This window comes from Jatropha curcas, chromosome 3, assembly GCF_041381405.1.
Source record: "Jatropha curcas cultivar XTBG-Jc1 chromosome 3, XTBG_Jcur_1.0, whole genome shotgun sequence".
Lineage (NCBI taxonomy): Eukaryota > Viridiplantae > Streptophyta > Magnoliopsida > Malpighiales > Euphorbiaceae > Jatropha > Jatropha curcas.
In genome coordinates, this window is record NC_143153.1 from 28,391,993 (window position 1) to 28,413,730 (window position 21,738).

Below are 21,738 nucleotides of genomic sequence, written 5' to 3' on the forward strand. Positions count from 1 at the left end.
TAATTTTATTCACACTTGATTATCCATATTCTGTAACTCATAATGTTATTTCATGTTATTTGATCTCCTAGTAATTACTTATTTTATCATAAACCAAAAATGAAAAACGAGGTTATGTAAACCAAAAACCAAATAATGAAATAAATCGATTTGCTGTTTCAATTTTTTTGAAGTTTTGTTCATCCTTAATGACTGATGCTATATTTATAATATTATTTTGACTCATTTGGTCTTCTAATGAATTAATAACACAACGTCATTTTAGAAGACAAAGTTCAAGAAAGCTGTAAATGAGTCCAATCGCTTGAGTTGCTTGAGACTTTGTTCAAGCTCATTCAATAAGCTATCGAATTGAGTTATTGAGCCCATTTAATAAATGAGCTAAGCTCGAGTTAAACTCGTTAGCTTTTGGTAGCTCGAGATGTAGCTCAACAAGTCAAAGTTAATTGCACTTACAACATTATTTTGGTTTGATTAATGTTTGCAGTTATTTAGTAGATTTCAAGCCATGGAGTCAAACTCAAGTTTAATTATTTTGAAACGAATTAGACTCAAAGTTTGAGTATATTTTATGGAGTGGAACTTGGTGTTTGATTTGTTTCTTTAGAGTGTATGCTTAAGTTAGCTTTCTTGCAGTGTAGTAACTAGTAAGATATCGACTTTATTTCAAATCAAATCAGAGCATAATTTTGATTTGGCTTTTACTATATACTAGGTTGGTTTGTTGTAATTGACATGCCACTTGCATGGCCTAGGTCCTTAGGAGATTGCAGACCACATGGTGTTCGTACTCATATATATGATATCCAATTCTAACTTTTGTATTGATTGCATCTTCCATTACATTACCTGTGTGTGTGATCTGGATGCCACATGTGTCCTTACCTCTCCTGCCTCGTTTGTTTTAGATCAGGATTTCCAAGTCTCAAGTCTCAAATCTCTCTCTCTCTCTCTCTCTCTATCATTACATTACTACGTGCCAATGCACACATTTTGTTTGTGCCTTGGGTTGTGTTTGTGATACTAGTCGCTCTTTTGTTCTTGTTAGGCGCATGTTTTGTGATCCTAAATGGCAAAAAAGATAAAATTTTTTATAGTATTCAAATTTAATATTTTATAAAAAGTTTATCTGTATAATATTTAGATTTTAGCGTTTTATAAAAAGATACTCAAAGATCTAATAACTAATTATTACTATTAAAATAACTAACAGTTATCAAAATAGCTAATTTTACCGAACAAACTCTTTGTCTCTTTATTTACACTTTTTTAATTCATTGGACTAGTAATTTTTTATTATATCATGAGGGTGATTTTAGTACAATAGTATTGCGAATACAATTATAAATATTTATAAACTTCTATGAATTGTTTTTATTGAATTTAGGCTATTGTTTTAATAATGAAATATCACTCAGAAATAGGAGAAAAACCTAATTATTAAAACAAAGAATCATGGTTGAAAGAACTCTTTAATCCCACTCCTGACATCATAATGGCCAAATCAAAATAGGACAAACAACTCTTTGTAATTATCAGGTAAATGAGTTGGAGAAAATAGTTTTAATTTTATTGATGTATTCAATTTTATCTTTGTAGTCTTTGTCAAACCCATATTCCACTCCCCTTTAACTTAACCGGTCTTTTTTATGACATGACTTGCACGATGAATATGCTCATTATATATTTATATTTTTTTTATTTTTTTATCTATATAATATTAACATATAAGTTTTTGTTTAAATTAAATTAAATATAATTGCTTAATTTGTATTGGATTTTGTCCTACAAACTACTTGTAATACTACTTCTTATGTAGTTAATTCTATTTTATTTATAATGAAGTGGCCTCAAAATAAAATTCAACTCAATCCCTAAACCTAATATTTCAGCCTCTAATTTATAAATGTAGATTCTTAAAATCTTAATAAGTGCCCAAAAAGAAAATCAAGTCAACACTCAATCTTCAACCTCTTGCCCTCAACCCCAAATCAAATCAATATCTATATACAACTATAATGAAAAATAGTAATAAATTATTTTTTACAATTTGGTAAAGAGAAGAAATGAGTAGATGATCTGTTGATTATAGCGACAGTATTATTTACTCAGTCATTAGAGAAAGGAATATATGCACATACACACAAATTCTTGAAACCGCGAAAAGTGACCTAATACAGAAATATATAGTTCTAGTGTTTTTCCAATTTTATAAATATTATTTTCTTTCAAGTCAAACAAATTTAGAATATAATAAAAAAATATTAAGAAAATTAAAAATGTTTAATTATCAAGAGATCATCTATTTATTGTAAGGAAGATATAAATCTCATACTAAATTAAAGTGATAGTATTTACAAATTAATTTAGTAATGAAAAAGAAAATAAAAAATTAAAAAATTGTTATTAAAATATAACTTTTTTCGGAACTCAACAAATAACAAGAAACGAATTATATTGAAAAAGCTATCAATTTGAATTCAAAAATCAACCATTCTTTAACTGAAAATGTTGTAATTTAATGAAATTTGATGTTGATAGAAAAAAAAAAAAGATTATAGCCAAGTCAATAAATGAAAATTACAAAGCAAATAATGTTATGATCTAATTTTGTTTCTCTATTTTTCTAAGTTACAAATTTAAAATAAATAAATAAATAAGTTAATTAATTAATAAAAAAAATTACATAAAAGAAACACTATATCATCGCCAAATAAATCTTCAACTTTCCTTCAACTATACAAAAAAATAAGAGTATAATTTTTTATTTTTTATTATCTATATGTATTTATTTAAAAAATAATTTTTAAAAATTATATCTAATTAAATAATGAAATGTAATTTTTATTTTTTTTAATCTTAACCACATGTATCTGAAGTCCACTGGGTAGAACTAAATTCTGCTCACTCCAGGTTGGCTCAAGAAAGGATAAAGTGCTCTACACATAAGGATCAAACCCTCGACCTTACTTAAGGAGAAGAATGCCGAACCACTCATTGGTATAAAATGTAATTTTCGAATTGGTTACGCCTAAAACTATTTTAGAATATTTCAAATTTCATTAAGGTCGATATCGAAAATCTCATTATTTCTTTTATTCCCACATTTATATATAGTATAGATAGATATATAATACAAATAAAATAAAAATTTTACCTTTTTTCAGAGTGAAAAGGACAAAAAAAAAAAAGAATGATTATGTAAAGATAAACATGAGGGACTAATTTAATTAACCAATCTTAATCTCACTCCAAATAAAATGAATTATTACTTTTCTTTGTAATTTTTTAAAAGTCAAAACAATATGGTAGATTAATAATATATATTAAATTAATAAAAAGTGATGAAGAAAATTTAAAATTTAAGACATTCTGTTCTTAAAAGACGAAAAAGTTAAAATACCGTGGCGAATTAATAATACATATTAAATTAGTGAAAAGTCTTGAAACGAAGAAAATTTAAAGTTTGAAATATTATATTCTGGGTATTTTTAAAATTAATTAATATTTTTTTATGTATAATTTTTTGGAAGAATTTATTTATTTTATGTTGAAGTATCAATTTTATCCTTAATTTAGTGAAGTAGACTCGGATCAAAGAAATGATATTACTACTTTCATTAATGGCCTCTAATCAGCAAAGCACCACCTTCCAATAAAGAGGAAAGATGTAAATTGTAATTATTTTTTATCAAAGGCCCAGTGGGGCCATCCAAATTCTATTGTGATCCATTTTATCAAACAAGATAACATACTTTTTTCTCAATAAAATGCTATTTTTTGCCTGGCTAGAACTCAAGGATAATTTAGTAAAAATACAATAACTTCCATAGCATTTTTTTTATTTTAATTTTTTATTGACTAATAAAAAAACCTGAATTGATGAATTTTTTTTTTTATAAACGAGTAGTAGACTCAATGAATCAGAATAATATTGTGGATTACACAACAGATATAGAGATTTAGTGACCTAACTTTCTTCTTCCCCAAAAAAAAAAAAAAAAAAAAAAAAACTACTTTCTCAATTAGATCAATAAGCAAAGTTACGTATCAATTAAATTTATAAAATAAATTCATAATATAAACTTAGTTTTTGAATAAATAAATATTAAGAATTGAATTCTGATCTTATAAATTAAGTTATATCTGATCAATTATTATAAAAAGAATATATATTTTAAATAAACAGACAATGAACTTTAAAGCCACGTTAAATTATCAATAATAATAAACTCCAATTTTGACAGTTTTACCTTTCTATTAGTAGAATTTAACATCAAACGAGGATTTGCTTGGATTTTTCTTTAGTGGAAACAAGAGCTCCTCAATGGCTTTTTACTAGTTAGTTTATTTTCCAAACAAAAATGATTTGGCAAGGTTGCCAAAACTAGAAGGGAATAGTTAGTAAATGGCACATGGAAGAAAAGTTCAGTAAGCTAAGCTCCAATGGTGCATGTGGGCAAGTGGGCAAGACCTTACTTTTGGCCTCTCTTGATTCTTATCATAGTCTTTCACAAGTGGGCATATTTCATTTTTCTTTGTCTATCTTTATACAAACTTGATTGTCTTACCCTCAAGACTAAAGAGTACTTTTAGGGGTTTAGAGTTAAATTTATGCAAATTGAAAATATATAAATATTTTTTTACATATTTGGTGATAAAATATTATATTTTTTAAGGTAAAATTTGATAGAAAAAAAAAAGAAATATATAAAAAGTGAGTAATTTGGGAACACAAGTATTCTTTGCTATTTAACTTTCTCATCATTTTAAAAGCCACTTTTTTCAATACATAAACAAATAATGGCAACATTACCTTGACCAAATTGCATGAAAGTTCTAATTTTGTATGAATAATCAACAATCCCAATAGGAAAATTACATTAATTAATTAATTAATTAGAAGGGGGTTTTAATATTATTAATGGGTAAAAATTAAAAATTAAAAAAAAAATGAAATAGAAAAATCATGGAACTTTCTTTGTGTTGAAACCAAAATCTCCTTAGTAGACCTACAAATGCAAAAGCCAAGGTCTGAAGTGCAAATGTAGAGATGAATAAATTAATGTCCACTTACTTAAACATCAAGATGGGTCTTTACACCTTTTACATATTTCTTTTCCAAATTTTTTTTCTTTTTTGTTTATAATATAGGGATTGTTAATTTGAAATGGAATATTATTTAGTGGCAAAGAATATGTTCATGAAATTATAAAATTAATATGTTTTTCTTAAATAAATAATCAAAAATTAATACTTTTACTATTAAAGTATTGACCCAATAGCAATGAATATGATCTAAATGCTTGCAATCAACATTTGGCTAAACCATTTTCTTCTTTTCTTTTAATTAATATTTTAATTTAAACTTTATTCCAATGAAAAGTATGATAAATTATTAATTAAAAATTTTGTTAATAAAATAAGAGACTCAACTACTCATTAATAAGCTTGTTCATGAGTTCAAATTCTCAGCAAATTATTATTTATTTTAGTTTAATTCATAAAAATTTGAATATATAATTTTAAATCAGTTAAATAGCTTATAAATTTATTTTAGTTCAAATTCTTAAATTTTATTTTGACCTATTGAATACTTCAATTTATAAAATAAGATCAATTAAATACTTATTCGATTATTAAAAATATAAAAATTATTATTATAAAAATTATACTAATCACATACCAAATTAAAAGTTTACATATAAAAAGCCAAAAACCTTAAAAATGTTTCAAGCGTGATGATGTCCGAAAAAGTTGGATAAAAAAAGGTGTGAAAATAAGAATTCAACATTAAAATCCTGACGGTGCAAATTAGTCAAATTGTTACGCAAAAGAATTAGAAGAGACACGTTAGAAAATGCAGAAGAAGAAAATTTTTTGACACGCAAATCAGGAGCAATATTAGAAACTGGATCTCAACTAAACTACGTGTTTCATGGTTTTGATTTTGAGTCTCTTTTTCAATCTCTTTCAGCTTCTCTCATCAATTACTTCTCAATTCTTTATCTATTGACTATTATGGATTTTGATTATTCTCTTTTATTTATAAAATAATTGTAATAAGAAATATAAATACCTATTTGAAGTTTCTTTTTTTATGTCCTCTCTTTAATTAGTAATTAATTAACCATTTTACTGTAATTTTTTCCTTTTATGTTGCGTGATGAACTTCATTATGAGTTGGAGCCTTGGAGGAAAGACATAATTGCTCTCTAAACTTAAGTTTTTACTATATAATTAAACATTAATTGTATATTATTATGAAATACCATTTCAATATAAATATAAATCAGAGATTTTAATTTTCTTTTTTAATTTTATCTCTTTGATTTTTTTTTTCTCTATAAATGACGCGTTTCAAGATAAATATAAATATAAACACTATTAATAATAAATAATTAATGCTTTAATTTATGTAGAAAACTTATATTTCCAAGAGTTCACCAAAGCTACAGTACAAAGTAATTGTCTCTTAGAAATAAACCATTTCATTAAGATTCTTTGGAATTAAAAAACCAGAGGCTGACTGATTTACACGTGTCACTTACTTTAACCTCTCTCACACACAATGATTGGATATATATATCTATCGTGTCAGCTAATTTGGACGGTACCCAATGCCCACTTGTCAACGAATCAACGGTAGATTACTGTCCTTTCCGATCAAATCATTAAACATAAACTAGTACTTGTAATCAGGAGTAGTAATTTGAATAGTGGTCCAATCAGTGGTTTTAATTCATTATTATCTGATTGGATCAACTTCTATCAGATCTCAGCCGCTGGATCCGCGTCGGTAAACTCGAAATGGAACATATTACCAAAATCTAATTCTTATAAATTCAGAAGACAGCTTTGTCAGTTGGTTTCACAGTAGAGTGAGAAACTTGAGAGAGAAAGTGGAGATAGATAGAGAGAGGGTGGGGAATATGAAGACCAGAGAGAGATGGCTATGGCAGTGATTTTTTTTGGGACCAATTTCCCCCTTTCCTTTTTTCTTAAAAAAAAATTAAGTTTTGGTGAAGAATTTACCGATAGTTCTTCCTTCTGGTGAAGAGAAATTGAAATTCCCTTCTGATAAGGTTTTTTTTTTTTTTTTTTTTCAATCGGCGAAACGTTTTCAGTTTTCGAAAAGGTTTTGGGATTTTCTGGCATAACGTTTCGGGGAGATGCCTTGGGGACTATACATGATTGGATCCTCTGAGATGAGGGAAATTTCCGGTTTTGCTTAAAGGTTGTTTTTTCATTTGGAACACATATTTGGTTATTTCATTTTTAAATTTATTGAAGACTAGGCGAAAATTGATGTTTTTTTAATCTCGATTAGTGCGATTTCTGGGGTGGAGATTGGAAAAAGTTTTGCTCTTTTAACGGGTATTTTTTCGAAACGATAAAAGCAATTTTGGCTTCTGGGTTCGTTTCCATTTCCATTGTTCTCGACTGATAATTTTTGGTGTTAAACAATTAAGTGTTCTTTGTTTTATTGGTTTGAACTAGCTACCTCTGAAGGATTTTCCTTCTTTAATTTTATGGGTTTCCATATTCTTGTTCTTTAGATAATGATCCACTAATTCACTAGTTTAGTAGGGATGATATTTTTTAGCAATTCTTGAGAAGACCCTTTTCTTTTTTACTATAACTTCTGCTTTAGCACTTTCTGGCAGGATTTGGCTTTTCATAATTGCCATAATTTGAGAGAGATATATTAATGGGTTTGATGGACTGAAATTTGATTATATGTTTTTTAGTTTCGTTAAAATGGAGTAGACCACTTGTTAATCATTTTGTTGCTGCAAAAGGCAGAAGCTACTTACAAATCCAATTCTTTTTCAAGAGTTGAGGGCGCGAAGATGGCTGTTTCTTTGACCCGTTTTTCATGGTGGTTGTGGAGTGGTAAGGAGAAAGAACCAGTCTCAAATGGCTCTTCTTTGAGTTCATCTACTGATTACTTGGTTTCTGGATTGAGAGAGCTTGATTCTTTTAAATTCCCCACAAAGAATTTGGCATCACCGAGAAAAGTTAGGAGGAAATGGCATAGTAGGGAAGAAAGGAAAGTTGATAAGCATTATGGTGATGCTGTTGTGGTGCCATCAGATGGTGGGGTTTGCTTATCAGGTTCAGAATCTGATGGCCCAGATTGGTCCATCGGGTGGGTTGAGCCTCATGGTCCTGATTTTAGAAGTGACGAAGAAAATGACGATGGCTTTGCAGTGCTGGTTCCTTGTTATAGGCCTGGTTGTAAGGAATTAGTGGACAATTCAAATAACCAGCTTTTAAGTGCCATCAAGAATTTACCAAATGAATTCTCTTCCGGTAAGTTATATTTCCTTTTATGTATATTTTCTTTTAGTTGTATTAGTTGTATGTCGTTTCTTTTCTTGTGCTTTTTAAGCTGTTTTGATTGAGTTTGAAGTGTAAAAATTAGTAGTTGTTGAACCATTTAAGTTATTGACTTCTATCTATTGTTGGGCGGTCAATTGTTGATGGTTCTTGTCATCTATAGAACTATTTTGATTTTTATTTTGATCTGAACGAAATTATCTGTTACTTTTATTATCATTTGGATTGGTAATTGCATAGATATTTGAGTAGGTGGCACTGCAGCTAATAGTGTCACTAATTGTCTTTTGAAAGGCTTCTTAGATCCTTTTAGAAGACATGTAATTGAACGGTGATGATTAAGGGAAAAGATGTAAAATGCATTTCTTGGTGCCCAAATATTGGATGCAAAGAAATCACTATTAAAATTAGGAGAATAAATGCTCTGTTACAGTTCAAGAATAGGTGCCTAGGAGAAACTCTGTAGATTCTATATACACCAAACCTCAACCATGAATACGCTTCTGTCAAAAAATTGTTTATTCCATTCTATTGAAGGCGACATTTTCCAGAGGTTTAAGTGAACTGATTATGGCTATTTCATGATCAAACCTTGCAACCTATTAACAAGCTGTTGAGTTTGGCGTGCCCATTTAAAAGCATTGCCATGCCTGTCCTGAATTTTTTAATTTGGAATGTGGCATAGGTGTACATGACACATGACTAAGAGGAACATGATTATTGTCATGTCACCACCTATTATAGGCATGAAATAGTTGGCTGCTTACTGAATAACCCTCTGGAGGCATGTGACATCTTGCTCATTGAACTGACTGTCAACTTTGTTGATAATAATGTTGAACTGCACGGATTGGGTTGGCAGGAGGGAGGTCCACCATGCCATCTGCAAGTTCTGTTGTGTGTATTTGAGTCTTGAAAGGTTTAGTTCATGGAGAAACTTGTGGAGTCTCGATGGATTGTTAATTTTTGGCTGAAAGATCCAGTGGCAGATCTACATTATAAAATGAGATTGACCCTCTTTTTTATTTTTATTTTTTCATCTTCTTTATATATATTAATATATTTGTTCAAACTTACACAATTAAATTTAATTTTTACTTAGTTGACCTCTCTTTTCTTTTTAAAAATTTATATGGACCCAGAAAAAAATTTTCTAAATCAGCTGCTGTTAAGGTCACCTTGTAAATTTGTTTGTGTGTCTGGTGTGTTTCCTTTATTTATTTATTTTTTTTGATTCATTGCAGAACAGCCTCTCTCTTTCATATGATTCTGAAATTTAACATGCATGCCTAGTTATATTTTCATTGAATGTGCAGAGGGAAAGAAATACATGGAGTTGCTATCTGCTGTTCAGAATTTCTGAAGTCTAGAGTTGGCTGGCAGCTAATGACTATTGCATCCGGTGATACTTTCAATAACATAGCCTGTGACTTCAGATTATATCTGCAAGAGCTTCTTGAGCTGAAGTGCTAAGGATCAAACATCCATTCAAGTTGAGGGTAAAGGCTCTTAGTTTAGAAAACATGTTAAATATGTTTAATTTAGGGAAGACTTAGAAGAAGAAAGATGTTTCTCAGTTAATGCCATGCTAGTGATATTTCAACGATTAGGTGCTGATACTGGTTGAAAGGGAAAATATGAGACGAGATGGGAATTTTTTTTTTTTTTTCTTTTGTGTAAATACTGCTGCTTTTGTAAGATATATGCTTTGAGCTTACTAGTGCTTCCATGCATCTACCACTAGTACTTGTAAATAATTCTCATCTTTCCCTGTTCATCAATGGCAATATAAAAAATATATAAAGCTTATAATCTTGCACCTGTTTTTGATTTCTTTTTGTTAGAACGCTTTTATGTGCTTTTCCTTGATCTTGTTTCATTTTTACAAAACAGAGCCTCTGTTTTATGACAACAATCTGTGTCACGATGGGATTTGAATGTGAAATTCTCTAGAGATTTCAACACTATCAGTTGGCCAATGTTAATTTGAATTCTCTTCATGTAAATTATTGGACTATTTTCATTGATCCAATGGTGCAAGCTTGTTGTTTACTATTTTTTGTCATTTCTTTGCTGAATCATGAAATACTGAAGATGATAATACATTCCAGGGACTAGAACCGTAAATTTTGACCATGACTACTTTGATTTTCCCATCTTTTTCCTTACCTTTTATTTATTTATTTATTTATTTATCTATTTCCTGGGAAGGGAATTGTTCATTGTTAAAAAGAGGCAGTAAGTAGTTTGGGCTTATTGGACCACGTTACTGTTGAGCAGTTGACGCATAAAAAGGGTGAAGCTTCGAAAGAAATGCCTGCAGAGATCACATGACACGAGAGGATTCGGCAGTTGTTGGCAGATAGTGATTCTTCAGAGGTTCTAGGACTGTATGTCCACCCCCACCGTCTTTCTTATCCTGAGGCAAATTTTGCTGTCGTCAGTAGGCATCAAGATTCAAATATTACCCCCCTTGGGATATGCGATCGAGTCTAACTGAGTTGAATTTTATTGAACTCCAACTTTACTCAGTTAAAAGTTTATTCAGCTCGAACTCAATTTAAATTTGTCTTTTTATAAGAATTTTACTCATTTATTAGATTAACAAGTTCGTGTTCAGTTCAACGAAAATAAAAAATGAGTTTTGACGAATTATCTAAATTTTGCAATTTAGAATTATTTTGACTCAAAACAACCTCCTAACAATAGGCTAAAAGCTTATATTCTTAGCATATCCCCTTTCTATCTCTAGTGTCTTATCTTTGCCCAAACTTTAACTTCTATTATAGAAGCTTCTATCCAAACTAGTAATAATTTGAGATCTAAGCAAATCCCTCTCAACCCTTTTCCTACCTTAGCAGCTGTAATAACTTGTATTGTTGGCAACAAGTTGATGAGTTCATTAATAAAATAAATATATATAATATTAAAATATAATTATCTTAAAGTTTGATAACAATTAACATTAAATTATTAACTATATAGATCATTTTAAGAAAACAATGGAAGATATTATTGGAGTATAAATAAAGTCATGCCACAATTTTTTTTTTATCCAAAAGTTATTATTACTTTTGTTATAATTCTTATTTTTGGTAAATTATTATTTATCCCTTGAAGTTTAACCAAATACAATTAGTAAGCACTTTCCAAAATATATTATTTAGTTTTTAAAGCTATATTTTGTCATATTATTTAGTTTCTCCATGCAAATTAAAGTGATTTTAACAAACAAATACATAAAAAATTAAAAAAAAAATCATCAATATCAACAAAAATATTAATTATCTTCGATTTCACCCAATAAAAAATCCTAAAACCTCTAGAATATTCTCATATAGCCATGACCATTTGTTTTACTTGTCTCTTTAAGAGGATTTTTAAGAAGATAGACCATGAAAAAAGCGATAATTTTGCTGATGTATGAGGATTTTTTTTTTTTAGGGGAATGTATGAGGATATTTAATTATTATCATATATTTAACAATAAAATCATTTTTAATCAATTTATTAATTTTTTAACAAAAAAAAAAAAAGGAAGAAAAAGGAAAGCAGACTTTTTTAATATGGCGATGGGTAGGTCCGGTCCAGTCCAGTCCAGAGACAGGGATCATTCTCTTTTGATTTGGTCTGGCAAAGATCCGCGTCAGCGTCTTCATGAATTTTCACAAACAATATTTTACATTTCGGACAACTTTAAATCCAAAAATCAGGAATCGAAACCTGACAAATTTTATTTCAATATCGTTCTGGTTCGAGAATGAAAATTATCCCATGTAAAGAAAAATAATAAAAGCAATTTAAAATAGGTGCACGATTTACACTATATTGTCAAAAATTAGGTAATCAGCTTTTATTTCTAATAAAAACTATGGTTTGATTTTTCCAGAAAAGTTTAAAGCCAAAAAAAAAAAAAAAAAAAAAGAAAAGAGTAGGTGCCTTGTACACCCTGGAAAGGCAAAACCATAGTCTTTCTATTTTGATTTTAATTTTAATTTTTTTCCTTTTTATTTATTTATTTATTTAAAAGAAAATTAAGGTATAAACAGGAAATTCAGGCGAAAATTGCTCTCCTCCATGATCTCATAATTAGAGTGTCTTAAAAACTTATACACAAACACATTTTCACATTCCTTTCTTTCTTTTGTTTGTTGCAAATTTCTTGTCAAAGTCTTTATGTTTCTTTCAAATTGAAGCCTTTCATTACTTTTATCTTTTTTTGAAAAACAATTAAAAATTAAAAAAAAACTCTCCCTCTCTCTCTCTCTCTCTCAAAACTATAGGGTATTGGGTTCCATGTCTTGTATCCTTGTTGTTAAAGAGAGAGAAAAAAGAGAGGGTTCCATGTATTTTGGCCTACTCAAAGAAAGCTCTATATTTCTTACATAAACAAGAGAAAAGGAAGTGAAAATCGAAGAGAGAGAAAATGTTGCAGAGAGCTGCAAGCAATGCTTATTCATGGTGGTGGGCAAGCCATATCAGAACAAAACAATCAAAATGGCTGGAGCAAAATCTTCAAGGTAACAACTTTTCTTTTTTCATTCTTTCAACAACTGGGTGTTTCTTAAGGCTAGATGGGTTCTTTTATTTTTCTTGATTATTTGTATATAGAAAATTTTGATAGCAATCTCAAAGTTTTTAGGTTCTTTTTGGTGGGACATGCAGAAATATCACTGACGTTGTAGAGATAATTGACAGTGTAAATTGTTTCGCAGATTTTTACAATAATCTGGATTATTGAAGACATTATAATGCAGCATTATGTGTATTAAATCTAATTTCTGGAGAACTTTGTTCCAATGATATAGAAAAGTATTGGAGGAGAAAAAGAAGAAAAAGAACATAATTTTCCTTATTACATTGGTGATCTTGCCAATGGTAGTTAAAATATGCCATTCACAAGTAGCAATCGGGGGGTTTCTTCCAACAAATAGAGATTTTTTCTTTCAAGTGATAGTTTTATTAATATAATATATATAAGAATCACTACAGTACAAATTTTATTACATCCTTGATCATGAAATATCAAATAAGTTTTCGGAATTTCTCGTTAATTTCGAATAAATTTCAAAGTAAATGATATCCAATTTTCTTCTGATGAATTACTTTTATTAACAAATTCCAGAATTATATTTTCTTTCCTGCCTATAAAAAAAAGGTTTTGAGTCTTTTCCACAGATAAAAACTCAATCTTTGTCTTAATTTGCTAGAAAACTACTGACAATACAAATGTGAATTCACAGATATGGAAGAGAAAGTACAAACTGTGCTCAAACTTATCGAGGAGGATGGAGATTCCTTTGCCAGGAGAGCAGAAATGTACTACAAAAAGAGGCCAGAGCTTATACATTTTGTGGAAGAATCTTATCGAGCATACCGAGCCTTAGCAGAACGTTATGATCACATATCAACAGAGCTACAGAATGCCAACAATACTATTGCTTCTGTTTTCCCAGAACAAGTCCAATTTGAAATGGATGATGATGATGATGAGATGCCTAGATTCCCAAGGAAGGTTATGGACCCTTCAAAAGGAAATATCCCAAAAGTTCCAAAGGCTCCAAAAGATTTGAAGCGTATCTTTAGCTCAGCAACAAAGAAAATGCAAGCTAAGAAGCCAATGGAAAAAACAAATAATTCTAGTGTTGCAAAATCTGGTTTGAGCAAGTCTGAGGGACTTAAAGAGATTGGCCGGATTCAAAAAGAAATTTTGTCATTACAAACTGAGAAAGAGTTTGTTAAGAGTTCTTATGAGAGCGGGCTAAAAAAGTATTGGGATATTGAGCAGACAATCACCAGTAAGCAGGAGAAGGTTTGTAGTTTGCAAGATGAATTTGGTGCAGGTACAGTCATTGAAGATGACGAGGCTCGGACATTGATGGCATCAACTGCCTTAAAATCATGCCAGGATACATTAGCTCAGTTGCAAAAGAAACAAGAGAAATCTGCAGAAGAAGCAAATGCTGAGCGCGAAAGGATAAATGATGCCCGAGAGAAGTTGAAATCTCTCAAGGATGAGTTTATGCATGGTGAGATCAATCAAGAAAAACCAGTAGCCAACAATAAATCAAGAATAACAGTTGAAGGGCAGAAGTCGGACAAAGAATCTAACAGTAGTAACATGAAAGAGAAACATGATTTGGAGAAGTTACGTGAAAAAATTAGAGGACAACTTGAAGTTGGATCAAATGAATCTCTCACTGTGACAGAACTTGCAGAAAAGATTGATGAGATTGTGAACACTGTGATTAGCTTAGAAGCTGCAGTTTCATCTCAAACAGCTCTTATACTGAGATTGAGAACTGAAACTGATGAACTTCAAACACAAATTGGAATCTTGGAGGATGATAAGGCAACGCTGACTAGTGGGAAAAATGATTTGACAGAGAAGCTGAGAGATATGGAGGAAAAGTTGCTTGGACTCCAGGAACTGGACCAAAATGTTGAAGACGAGAGTACCAATCTTCAAATACATTTTACTGAAGCACATTGTAACCTTGATACGCTTTCGGAGAAAATGCATAATGTGAAGCCAGATGAGGAGCTTGAGGCCACAAAGCAAACAGGAAACGGATATGTAATTGAAGTTGAATCACGTCAGAAGAAGTCCAATACTAAGAGGTCAAAAGAGAAGCAGAAGGGTTTAGGTAAAGCACATGAAGGAGTCAGAAGAAAGCCTAATAGCAATTCTAATGTATTACAGAAGGTGAAGCAGCATGAGGCACTACAGGTTTCAAGCTCTTTGCCAATAGAGAAACCTGCTAAAGTCGATTCAGAGGCTGAGTTGAAAGCAAAGGGAGGAAAACTTAATAGTGAAGCATTGAAGGTTTTGGGCACTTCACAGAAAGAGAAGGAAGTTTGTGCTGAAGTCAATTCTCAGGCAGAGTTGAAAGCACAAGGAGAAAAACTTAATAGTGAAGCCATGAAGGTTTCGGGCACTTCACAGAAAGAGAAGGAAGTTTCTGCTGAAGTCAATTCTCAGGCAGATCTGAAAGCACTAGGAGAAAAACTTAATAGTGAAGTAATGAAGGTTTCGGGCACTTCACAGAAAGAGAAGGAAGTTTCTGCAGAAGTCAATTCTCAGGCAGAGTTGAAAGCACAAGGAGAAAAACTCAATAGTGAAGCAATGAAGGTTTCGAGCACTTCACAGAAAGAGAAGGAAGTTTCTGCTGATGTCAATTCTCAGGCAGAGTTGAAGGCACAAAAAGAAAAACTCAATAGTGAAGCAATGAAGGTTTCAAGCACTTCACCGAAAGAGAAGGAAGTTTCTGCTGAAGTCAATTCTCAGGCAGAGTTACAAGCACAAGGAGAAAAACTTAATAGTGAAGCAATGAAGGTTTCGGGCACTTCACAGAAAGAGAAGGAAATTTCTGCGGAAGTCAATTCTCAGGCAGAGTTGAAAGCGCAAGGAGAAAAACTTAATAGTGAAGCAATGAAGGTTTCGGGCACCTCACAGAAAGAGAAGGAAGTTTCTGCTGAAGTCAATTCTCAGGCAGAGTTGAAAGCACAAGGAGAAAAGAAAGAAAAGGAAATTTCTGCTGAAGTCGGTTCACAGGCAGAGCCAAAAACACTAGGAGAAAAACTTGATAGCGAAGCACTGAAGGTTTTGTGCCCTTCTCAGAATGAGAACAAAATTTCTGCTGAAGTCTATACCCAGGCAGAGCTGAAACAACAAGAAGAGAAAATTAATTTGGAGGAGCTCAAAGTTTCAGACTCTTCAAAGAAAGAGGAGGAAATTTCCACTGAAGTCAATTTGCAGACAGAGTTGACACAACAAGAAGGAAAAATTAATATGGATGATCTCAAAGTTTCAGAATCTTCAAAGAAAGAGGAGGAAGTTTCCACTGAAGTCAATTCACGGGAAAAGTTGGAAAAACAAGGAAAAGATATTAACATTGAGGAGCAAAAAGTTTCAGTCTCTTCACAGACAAAGGGGGAATATTCTGCTGAAATCAATTTGCAGGCAGACTTGAAGAAGCAAGAAGAACTCAACACTGAGAAGCATAAAGTTTCAGACCCTTTAACGAAAGAGAAGGCATTTTCTGCTGAAGTCAATTTGCACGGAGAGTTGGAAAAACAAGATGAAAAACTAAACACTGAGAATCTCAATGTTTCAGGTAGATCCCATGAAGAATCTAGCAGACAAGAGAGTACAAGAGACCCTGATGCCAGTCTTGACAAGCAACAACATGTGAAGCCATATGAGGAAATACAGGTCTCAGGATTTTCAAAGAAAGGAAAGGCTAAAGATCTGAAGAACAGACACAAAGAGAAAAAAAAACTCGACCCCAGCACCACTAATAGAAATGACAGAGAAAATGTGAATCTATTGAAGACAAAAAATGATCTAGATACTCATCTAGAGAAATCAGGTGACATAAAATTGGAGGAAAATGTTGACAAGCAAGCTTCAACCAAGGATGCGGACGATGTCCTTCCAGTTGAAGAACAAGAGCAGGCAAGACAGCAAGAAGATGAACCGGACTGGAAGCAGTTGTTCACGAATGGAATGGCAAATAGAGAAATAACTTTATTAACTGAATATACTACAGTTCTTCGGAATTATAAGGAGGTCAAGAAGAAGCTCAATGAGGCAGAAAATAGAAATAAAAATGAGGATGGTCTCTTTGATACAATGGTCCAATTAAGAGAACTGCAGAATGCTATTGCAAAGAGGGATGAACAGATTAAACTCTTACGTGAGAAGCTGAACCTTCTCCAAATGGGCTTAGGTGACGACAATGAACCAGACCAATCATCCTTGACTGATTCCCCACATACAGAGATAGAAGTAATATATGATGTCAGAATGATGATGATGATGGAAGAGCCAGAGATCTCAGCGATTGAAAAGAAATTCAGGATGAGCATTGATGAACTACTAGAGGAAAATTTGGATTTCTGGTTGAGGTTCAGTTCTAACTTCGGTCAAATCCAGAAATTTCAAACTGAAATCAAAGATTTACAGTCTGAGCTGTTAAAACTACAGGAAAAACAAAAGAAGCTAGATGGTAGCACTAGTGCAAAATATTGTTTGAAATCAGATGCAAAGCCATTATACAAGCACCTTCGAGAGATTCATACTGAATTATCAGTCTGGCTAGAAAAAAGTGTGCAACTGAAAGATGAATTGAAAAGCAGATTCTCATCTTTATGTGACATCCAAGAAGAAATAACAGCTGCTTTGAATGAGAGTGCTGAAGACGATGACTTCAAGTTCACAAGCTACCAAGCTGCAAAATTCCAAGGTGAGGTTTTGAACATGAAACAAGAAAACCACAAGGTTGCTGATGAGTTGCAGGCTGGCTTGGACCATGTTACAACACTCCAGTTAGAAGTTGAGAGAACTTTGGGAAAGTTGAATGATGAGTTCAAGCTTGGTGGATCAAAGAACTCTACAACTACTATCCAGCTCGATCATTCGGACAGCCGAGGTCGAGTTCCTTTGAGGTCATTTATCTTCGGTGTCAAACCAAAAAAGCAAAAGCATTCAATCTTCTCCTGCGTCCACCCTGTACTGCAGAGGAAATACAATGGTTTGAAATCAGGGGTTAATGTGTAAATGGATTCTGTGTGTGGTTTACTACATTAGTAATTTTGTTTTCATGAATTTTTTCTCACTGTCTTTTTCTATTTTTATTTTTAAGAAGCGGAAGCTTTACCTTCATTTTTACAGGGCTTGTTTTCTGTAATGTAGATGTTCATAGTTAATGAATACAACAGGAATATTTCAGCATATTCAAATACCACCTTTTTTATTTATTCAGCTCATTGAATCTGTGTTGCACATGAGTATGCAAACGAGCCAAGCTGAGTCGAATATCGTCAGCCTCATCTACACGAGCTTGATCTTTTAAAAAATTACCAATTTATGTTATAAATTCAATAATTCATAAATTTATCAAAAATTAAAATATATTTACTAAATTTTAATTATTATACTATTGAAAATTATTTGTAGTAATTTTTTTAAAAAAAAATATCTATGCGTAGAAACTATAAACAAAAATACATATATCTCATATATCCACAATTAAATTATATAAAAACTGACTCAGGAGCTGGTAAAGAGGCACTCGTGAATCTGGGCAAAGCCAAATTTTTGCTTAGTTTAAGCTCAATTCATTTATGAATCAACCATACGCTCGCTCAGCTTTAGGTGCTGGTACACATTGTATTAAAAATAATCTATAAGTATAAACAGATATTTCTTTTTTTTTTTTTTTCCAAATCTTGTTAGCATGATCATGTCCGTAGTTCACAAAACAAATAAACAAATAATAAGAATAAGAATAGCTTGAAACACAATTTTCCATCACAAATTGTGAACAGAATTTGACAGTACCTTATATCAGCAAACTAGTTATTTACCACAAATTCCCACCTCTGACCCTAACCTGGCCTTGCTAAGTAAAATTTACTCTCTCCACGTATATACACATATATTATAACATTTCTCCATGTATTAGAAAGCTTCCCTGCCAGCATTTTTGGATAAATGAAGATCATAATTATTGCAGTGCACTAAAAGAAACCTCTGAGACAACCTTGGCTCCCCTCCCCTTGGCCATGTAAAGACCTATGTGATGCATCAGCTCCTGTGACAAGAAAAACAAAATACAATAATAATAATAATAAAGAAAAAAATATTAGCAAGAAATCTTTCCCTTGTGTTTGTCTAAGCGTGCACGTGTGTGTTTTGCAGCCGATGCTGGCCCTCAAACAAATCAGCATTGTCTAAAACACATAAGTGATAACTTCAAACTTCGGAATTTACATTATGCCATCACACTGAAAGGAAACAAAAGTTTTAAGAATTTCCTGTAATAATCCAAAATGAAAATAAAAAACAAAAATGAAGATCCTTTGTATTGTTCCTCTGATTTCTAAGCCCTCGTAAAGCAAGTTAGCAACTTTTCCATGGGATTTTCAGGATTGCATTGATAGGCAATCTAAAACCATCAGATCACACAACGGCTTCCTATCCAGGCTTGGTCCTTTAAGTCCACATTCATATTCAGCCTGTGTCAAAATGCTACTTATCTAAAGAATTTGCATAAAGCATCTCTCAATAGTAGCAAAATTAGCCTCTAAACTAATCACATTATCTGAGAACAATAACAATAAAATAGGAAGCAGCACAACACAGGCTTAGCTCGAAAGAAAATCTTGCGGTAAGCATTCTAACCTTGAATTCCAAAGAGCACGGAAAATGGGAAAAATAAAAAACATTCGACTGATGCATGAGTTGTGAAACGTGTAGCTATTGCAAATTCAACTCTTTTCCTAGACAGCTTTCCTAGTTATTGTTGTACAGTGTAAGACATAGTTGACAATCAGTCATTTCCTTCATCTGAATATCTTTACTGATATGACCAATAGGAGCTCGAACAGAAGAAACCAGATATAGTATTGTTGTATACACCAGAGTATCAGTAATATATCTAACGTTATCTAAATACCATATTAGTATGAGCCCGGAACCTTGAATAGTAAAAACAATAAGGAATAAAATAAAACAATTACTTCCTATTCTTTTGGTACACTGGAAATATTTAATGGGAGAGAGGTATAAGGGTTTGAATCGTTAACCTCTTAGTGCCTACACTATGAGGCAAGCACTTGACCTCCAGGTAATTGCTTTGTAGGGCCAAACTCCAACTTAAGAACCAACCTACATGGTGTGTGGTGGTACCGTGTGGTACCACTTCTAATAGAATTTTAAGATCACAGTAAACCTAACAAGTGCAACGATATAAAAAAGAAAACTTAAGGATATAAAAAAATGTTTTGCATTAGGTAAACCTCATTTTGACATATTCTTCAGTGAGGAAAAACAGCAGAAAAAAAAAAGGCTCCTTTTCGAATTTTCAGGTCCATTTGAACTTTGGCAACATAACTTATAGCTCCATGCAACAATTAATTGACCATTTCAAATAGCCTATTCTAATCCAAACACAAGGGACAATTTTCTTATGAAAATAGGCTGGAAAATGAGCAAGTACAAGAAAATGCAAGGTTAAATGATTTACAATACCTGCGGATGTGCTGTAACATCCTTGATAGTTCTGGCAACATGAACTGGAAGGTCAAATGTTGCACAAGCTTGAGAATACACAAACACATCCTCTAGAGGAGAAAGAAAACCGCGATTCCTAGCAGATAGTGTTGAACAAACAAAATCCAGAACGCATATATCCGTGCAGATTCCTACCACAAGTATCTTTAACAGTAGATAATATATATTATTGTCCACCTTTAGAGAGAAACTTGCTGGAGTAATTAGTGAAGAGAGTAAATATAAAACACTTACAAATTTGATCTGATTAGTTTTGATCCATTCCACAAACAGATTTGACCCATCTTTTTCAATAGAACCTAAAAACCCATCAATACAATCCTTACACCTAAGTGTGACATTACTTTCATTTTCCAACCACTGCAATTCTACAAATCATAAAAAACAAAAGTACAAAAAGAAAAAAAAAACAAAAACCATAAACCAATCAAGTTATATAAATTTATATCATAACAAAATAAAAACAACGGAGTGGTACCTGGAACAAGCCTTGCCTCATCTGTTCCAGCAATACAATGAGGAGGGTAAGGGTGTTCTGGTATGTCAGGATGATGGGAATCAATAAAAGCAAAAACAGGCCATTTCTTGTCACAGAAAGCTCTAGCAAGCTTCACAGACTCTTCTACCATTGTAGAAATTTGCTTGTCAGGCTGTTTTGGGGCCTGTAGGACAAAAAATAATTAAAAATTTTAAAACAAAAAATATTGTGATTTAAAAAAAAGAACAAAGAAAGAAAAGAATACCAAATTGCCAGCACCGACGGTACAGAAGCCATTAACGATGTCGACGAGAACAAGACCAGCCTTAACATCGGCATTGAGAAGCAAAGAACCTTGTTCAACCGGAAGCTCCTGCTTTAACAATTCAATTGAGTTGGGGCTGGACATCATTGTCTCCTCTTCTTTCCAGTGATTTGCGAATCTTTGTGCAAGTAAATATATTTTCTTTACGGGGAGAGAAGTCTGCAATTGTATGCATTGGTTGAATTCAAGAGGAAAGTGACCAATCAGTATGTTTTTGGATTCAAAAAATGAAAAATCATAATTTTTTTTCTTATTTTATCATCGTATTGTCTTTCTAAAAAATAAACTATTTATTTAATTAAACATAAAATAATAAAAAGCGATACCAAGCAGTCCTCCGTCCACTCCGGGGTTGACTAAGACTTTTATTTTCCCCACACCCACTCCGAAGAAGATACTTTTTATTTTATTTTAATATAATATATTAAAATTTCATTGACAATTTCAAAAGAATATAAATAATAAAAGAGGACAGGATTCCTTAACCGGATCTAATAAAGAATTCTAATTAAA

General features: G+C 31.8%; 3 protein-coding genes across 4 annotated transcripts; 2 read left to right on the top strand and 1 right to left on the bottom strand.

The window, feature by feature from the left end:
* The first annotated feature begins 7,720 nt into the window (after window positions 1-7,720).
* Window positions 7,721-10,155, top strand: LOC105641687 (uncharacterized). Its single transcript, XM_012226277.4, has 2 exons — window positions 7,721-8,316; window positions 9,660-10,155. Exons 1-2 carry the CDS (start codon window positions 7,854-7,856, stop codon window positions 9,704-9,706), a joined length of 510 nt encoding a protein of 169 aa, XP_012081667.1. The 5' UTR covers window positions 7,721-7,853; the 3' UTR covers window positions 9,707-10,155.
* A 2,293-nt stretch (window positions 10,156-12,448) lies between these two features.
* On the top strand, window positions 12,449-18,079 carry LOC105641688 (protein NETWORKED 2D). Its single transcript, XM_012226278.4, has 2 exons — window positions 12,449-12,863; window positions 13,587-18,079. Exons 1-2 carry the CDS (start codon window positions 12,770-12,772, stop codon window positions 17,903-17,905), a joined length of 4,413 nt encoding a protein of 1,470 aa, XP_012081668.2. The 5' UTR covers window positions 12,449-12,769; the 3' UTR covers window positions 17,906-18,079.
* A 534-nt stretch (window positions 18,080-18,613) lies between these two features.
* On the bottom strand, window positions 18,614-21,510 carry LOC105641689 (nicotinamidase 1). Of its 2 annotated transcripts, none has more exons than XM_012226281.4 (5): window positions 21,166-21,510; window positions 20,901-21,084; window positions 20,657-20,721; window positions 20,381-20,566; window positions 18,614-18,941 (listed from the first exon to the last, which is right to left on the bottom strand). In XM_012226281.4, exons 1-5 carry the CDS (start codon window positions 21,310-21,312, stop codon window positions 18,855-18,857), a joined length of 669 nt encoding a protein of 222 aa, XP_012081671.1. In that variant the 5' UTR covers window positions 21,313-21,510; the 3' UTR covers window positions 18,614-18,854. The 2 variants fall into 2 exon arrangements, with proteins under 2 accessions (XP_012081671.1, XP_012081670.1); XM_012226280.4 differs by having other exon boundaries at window positions 20,657-20,790; window positions 21,166-21,508.
* Window positions 21,511-21,738: the final 228 nt, after the last annotated feature.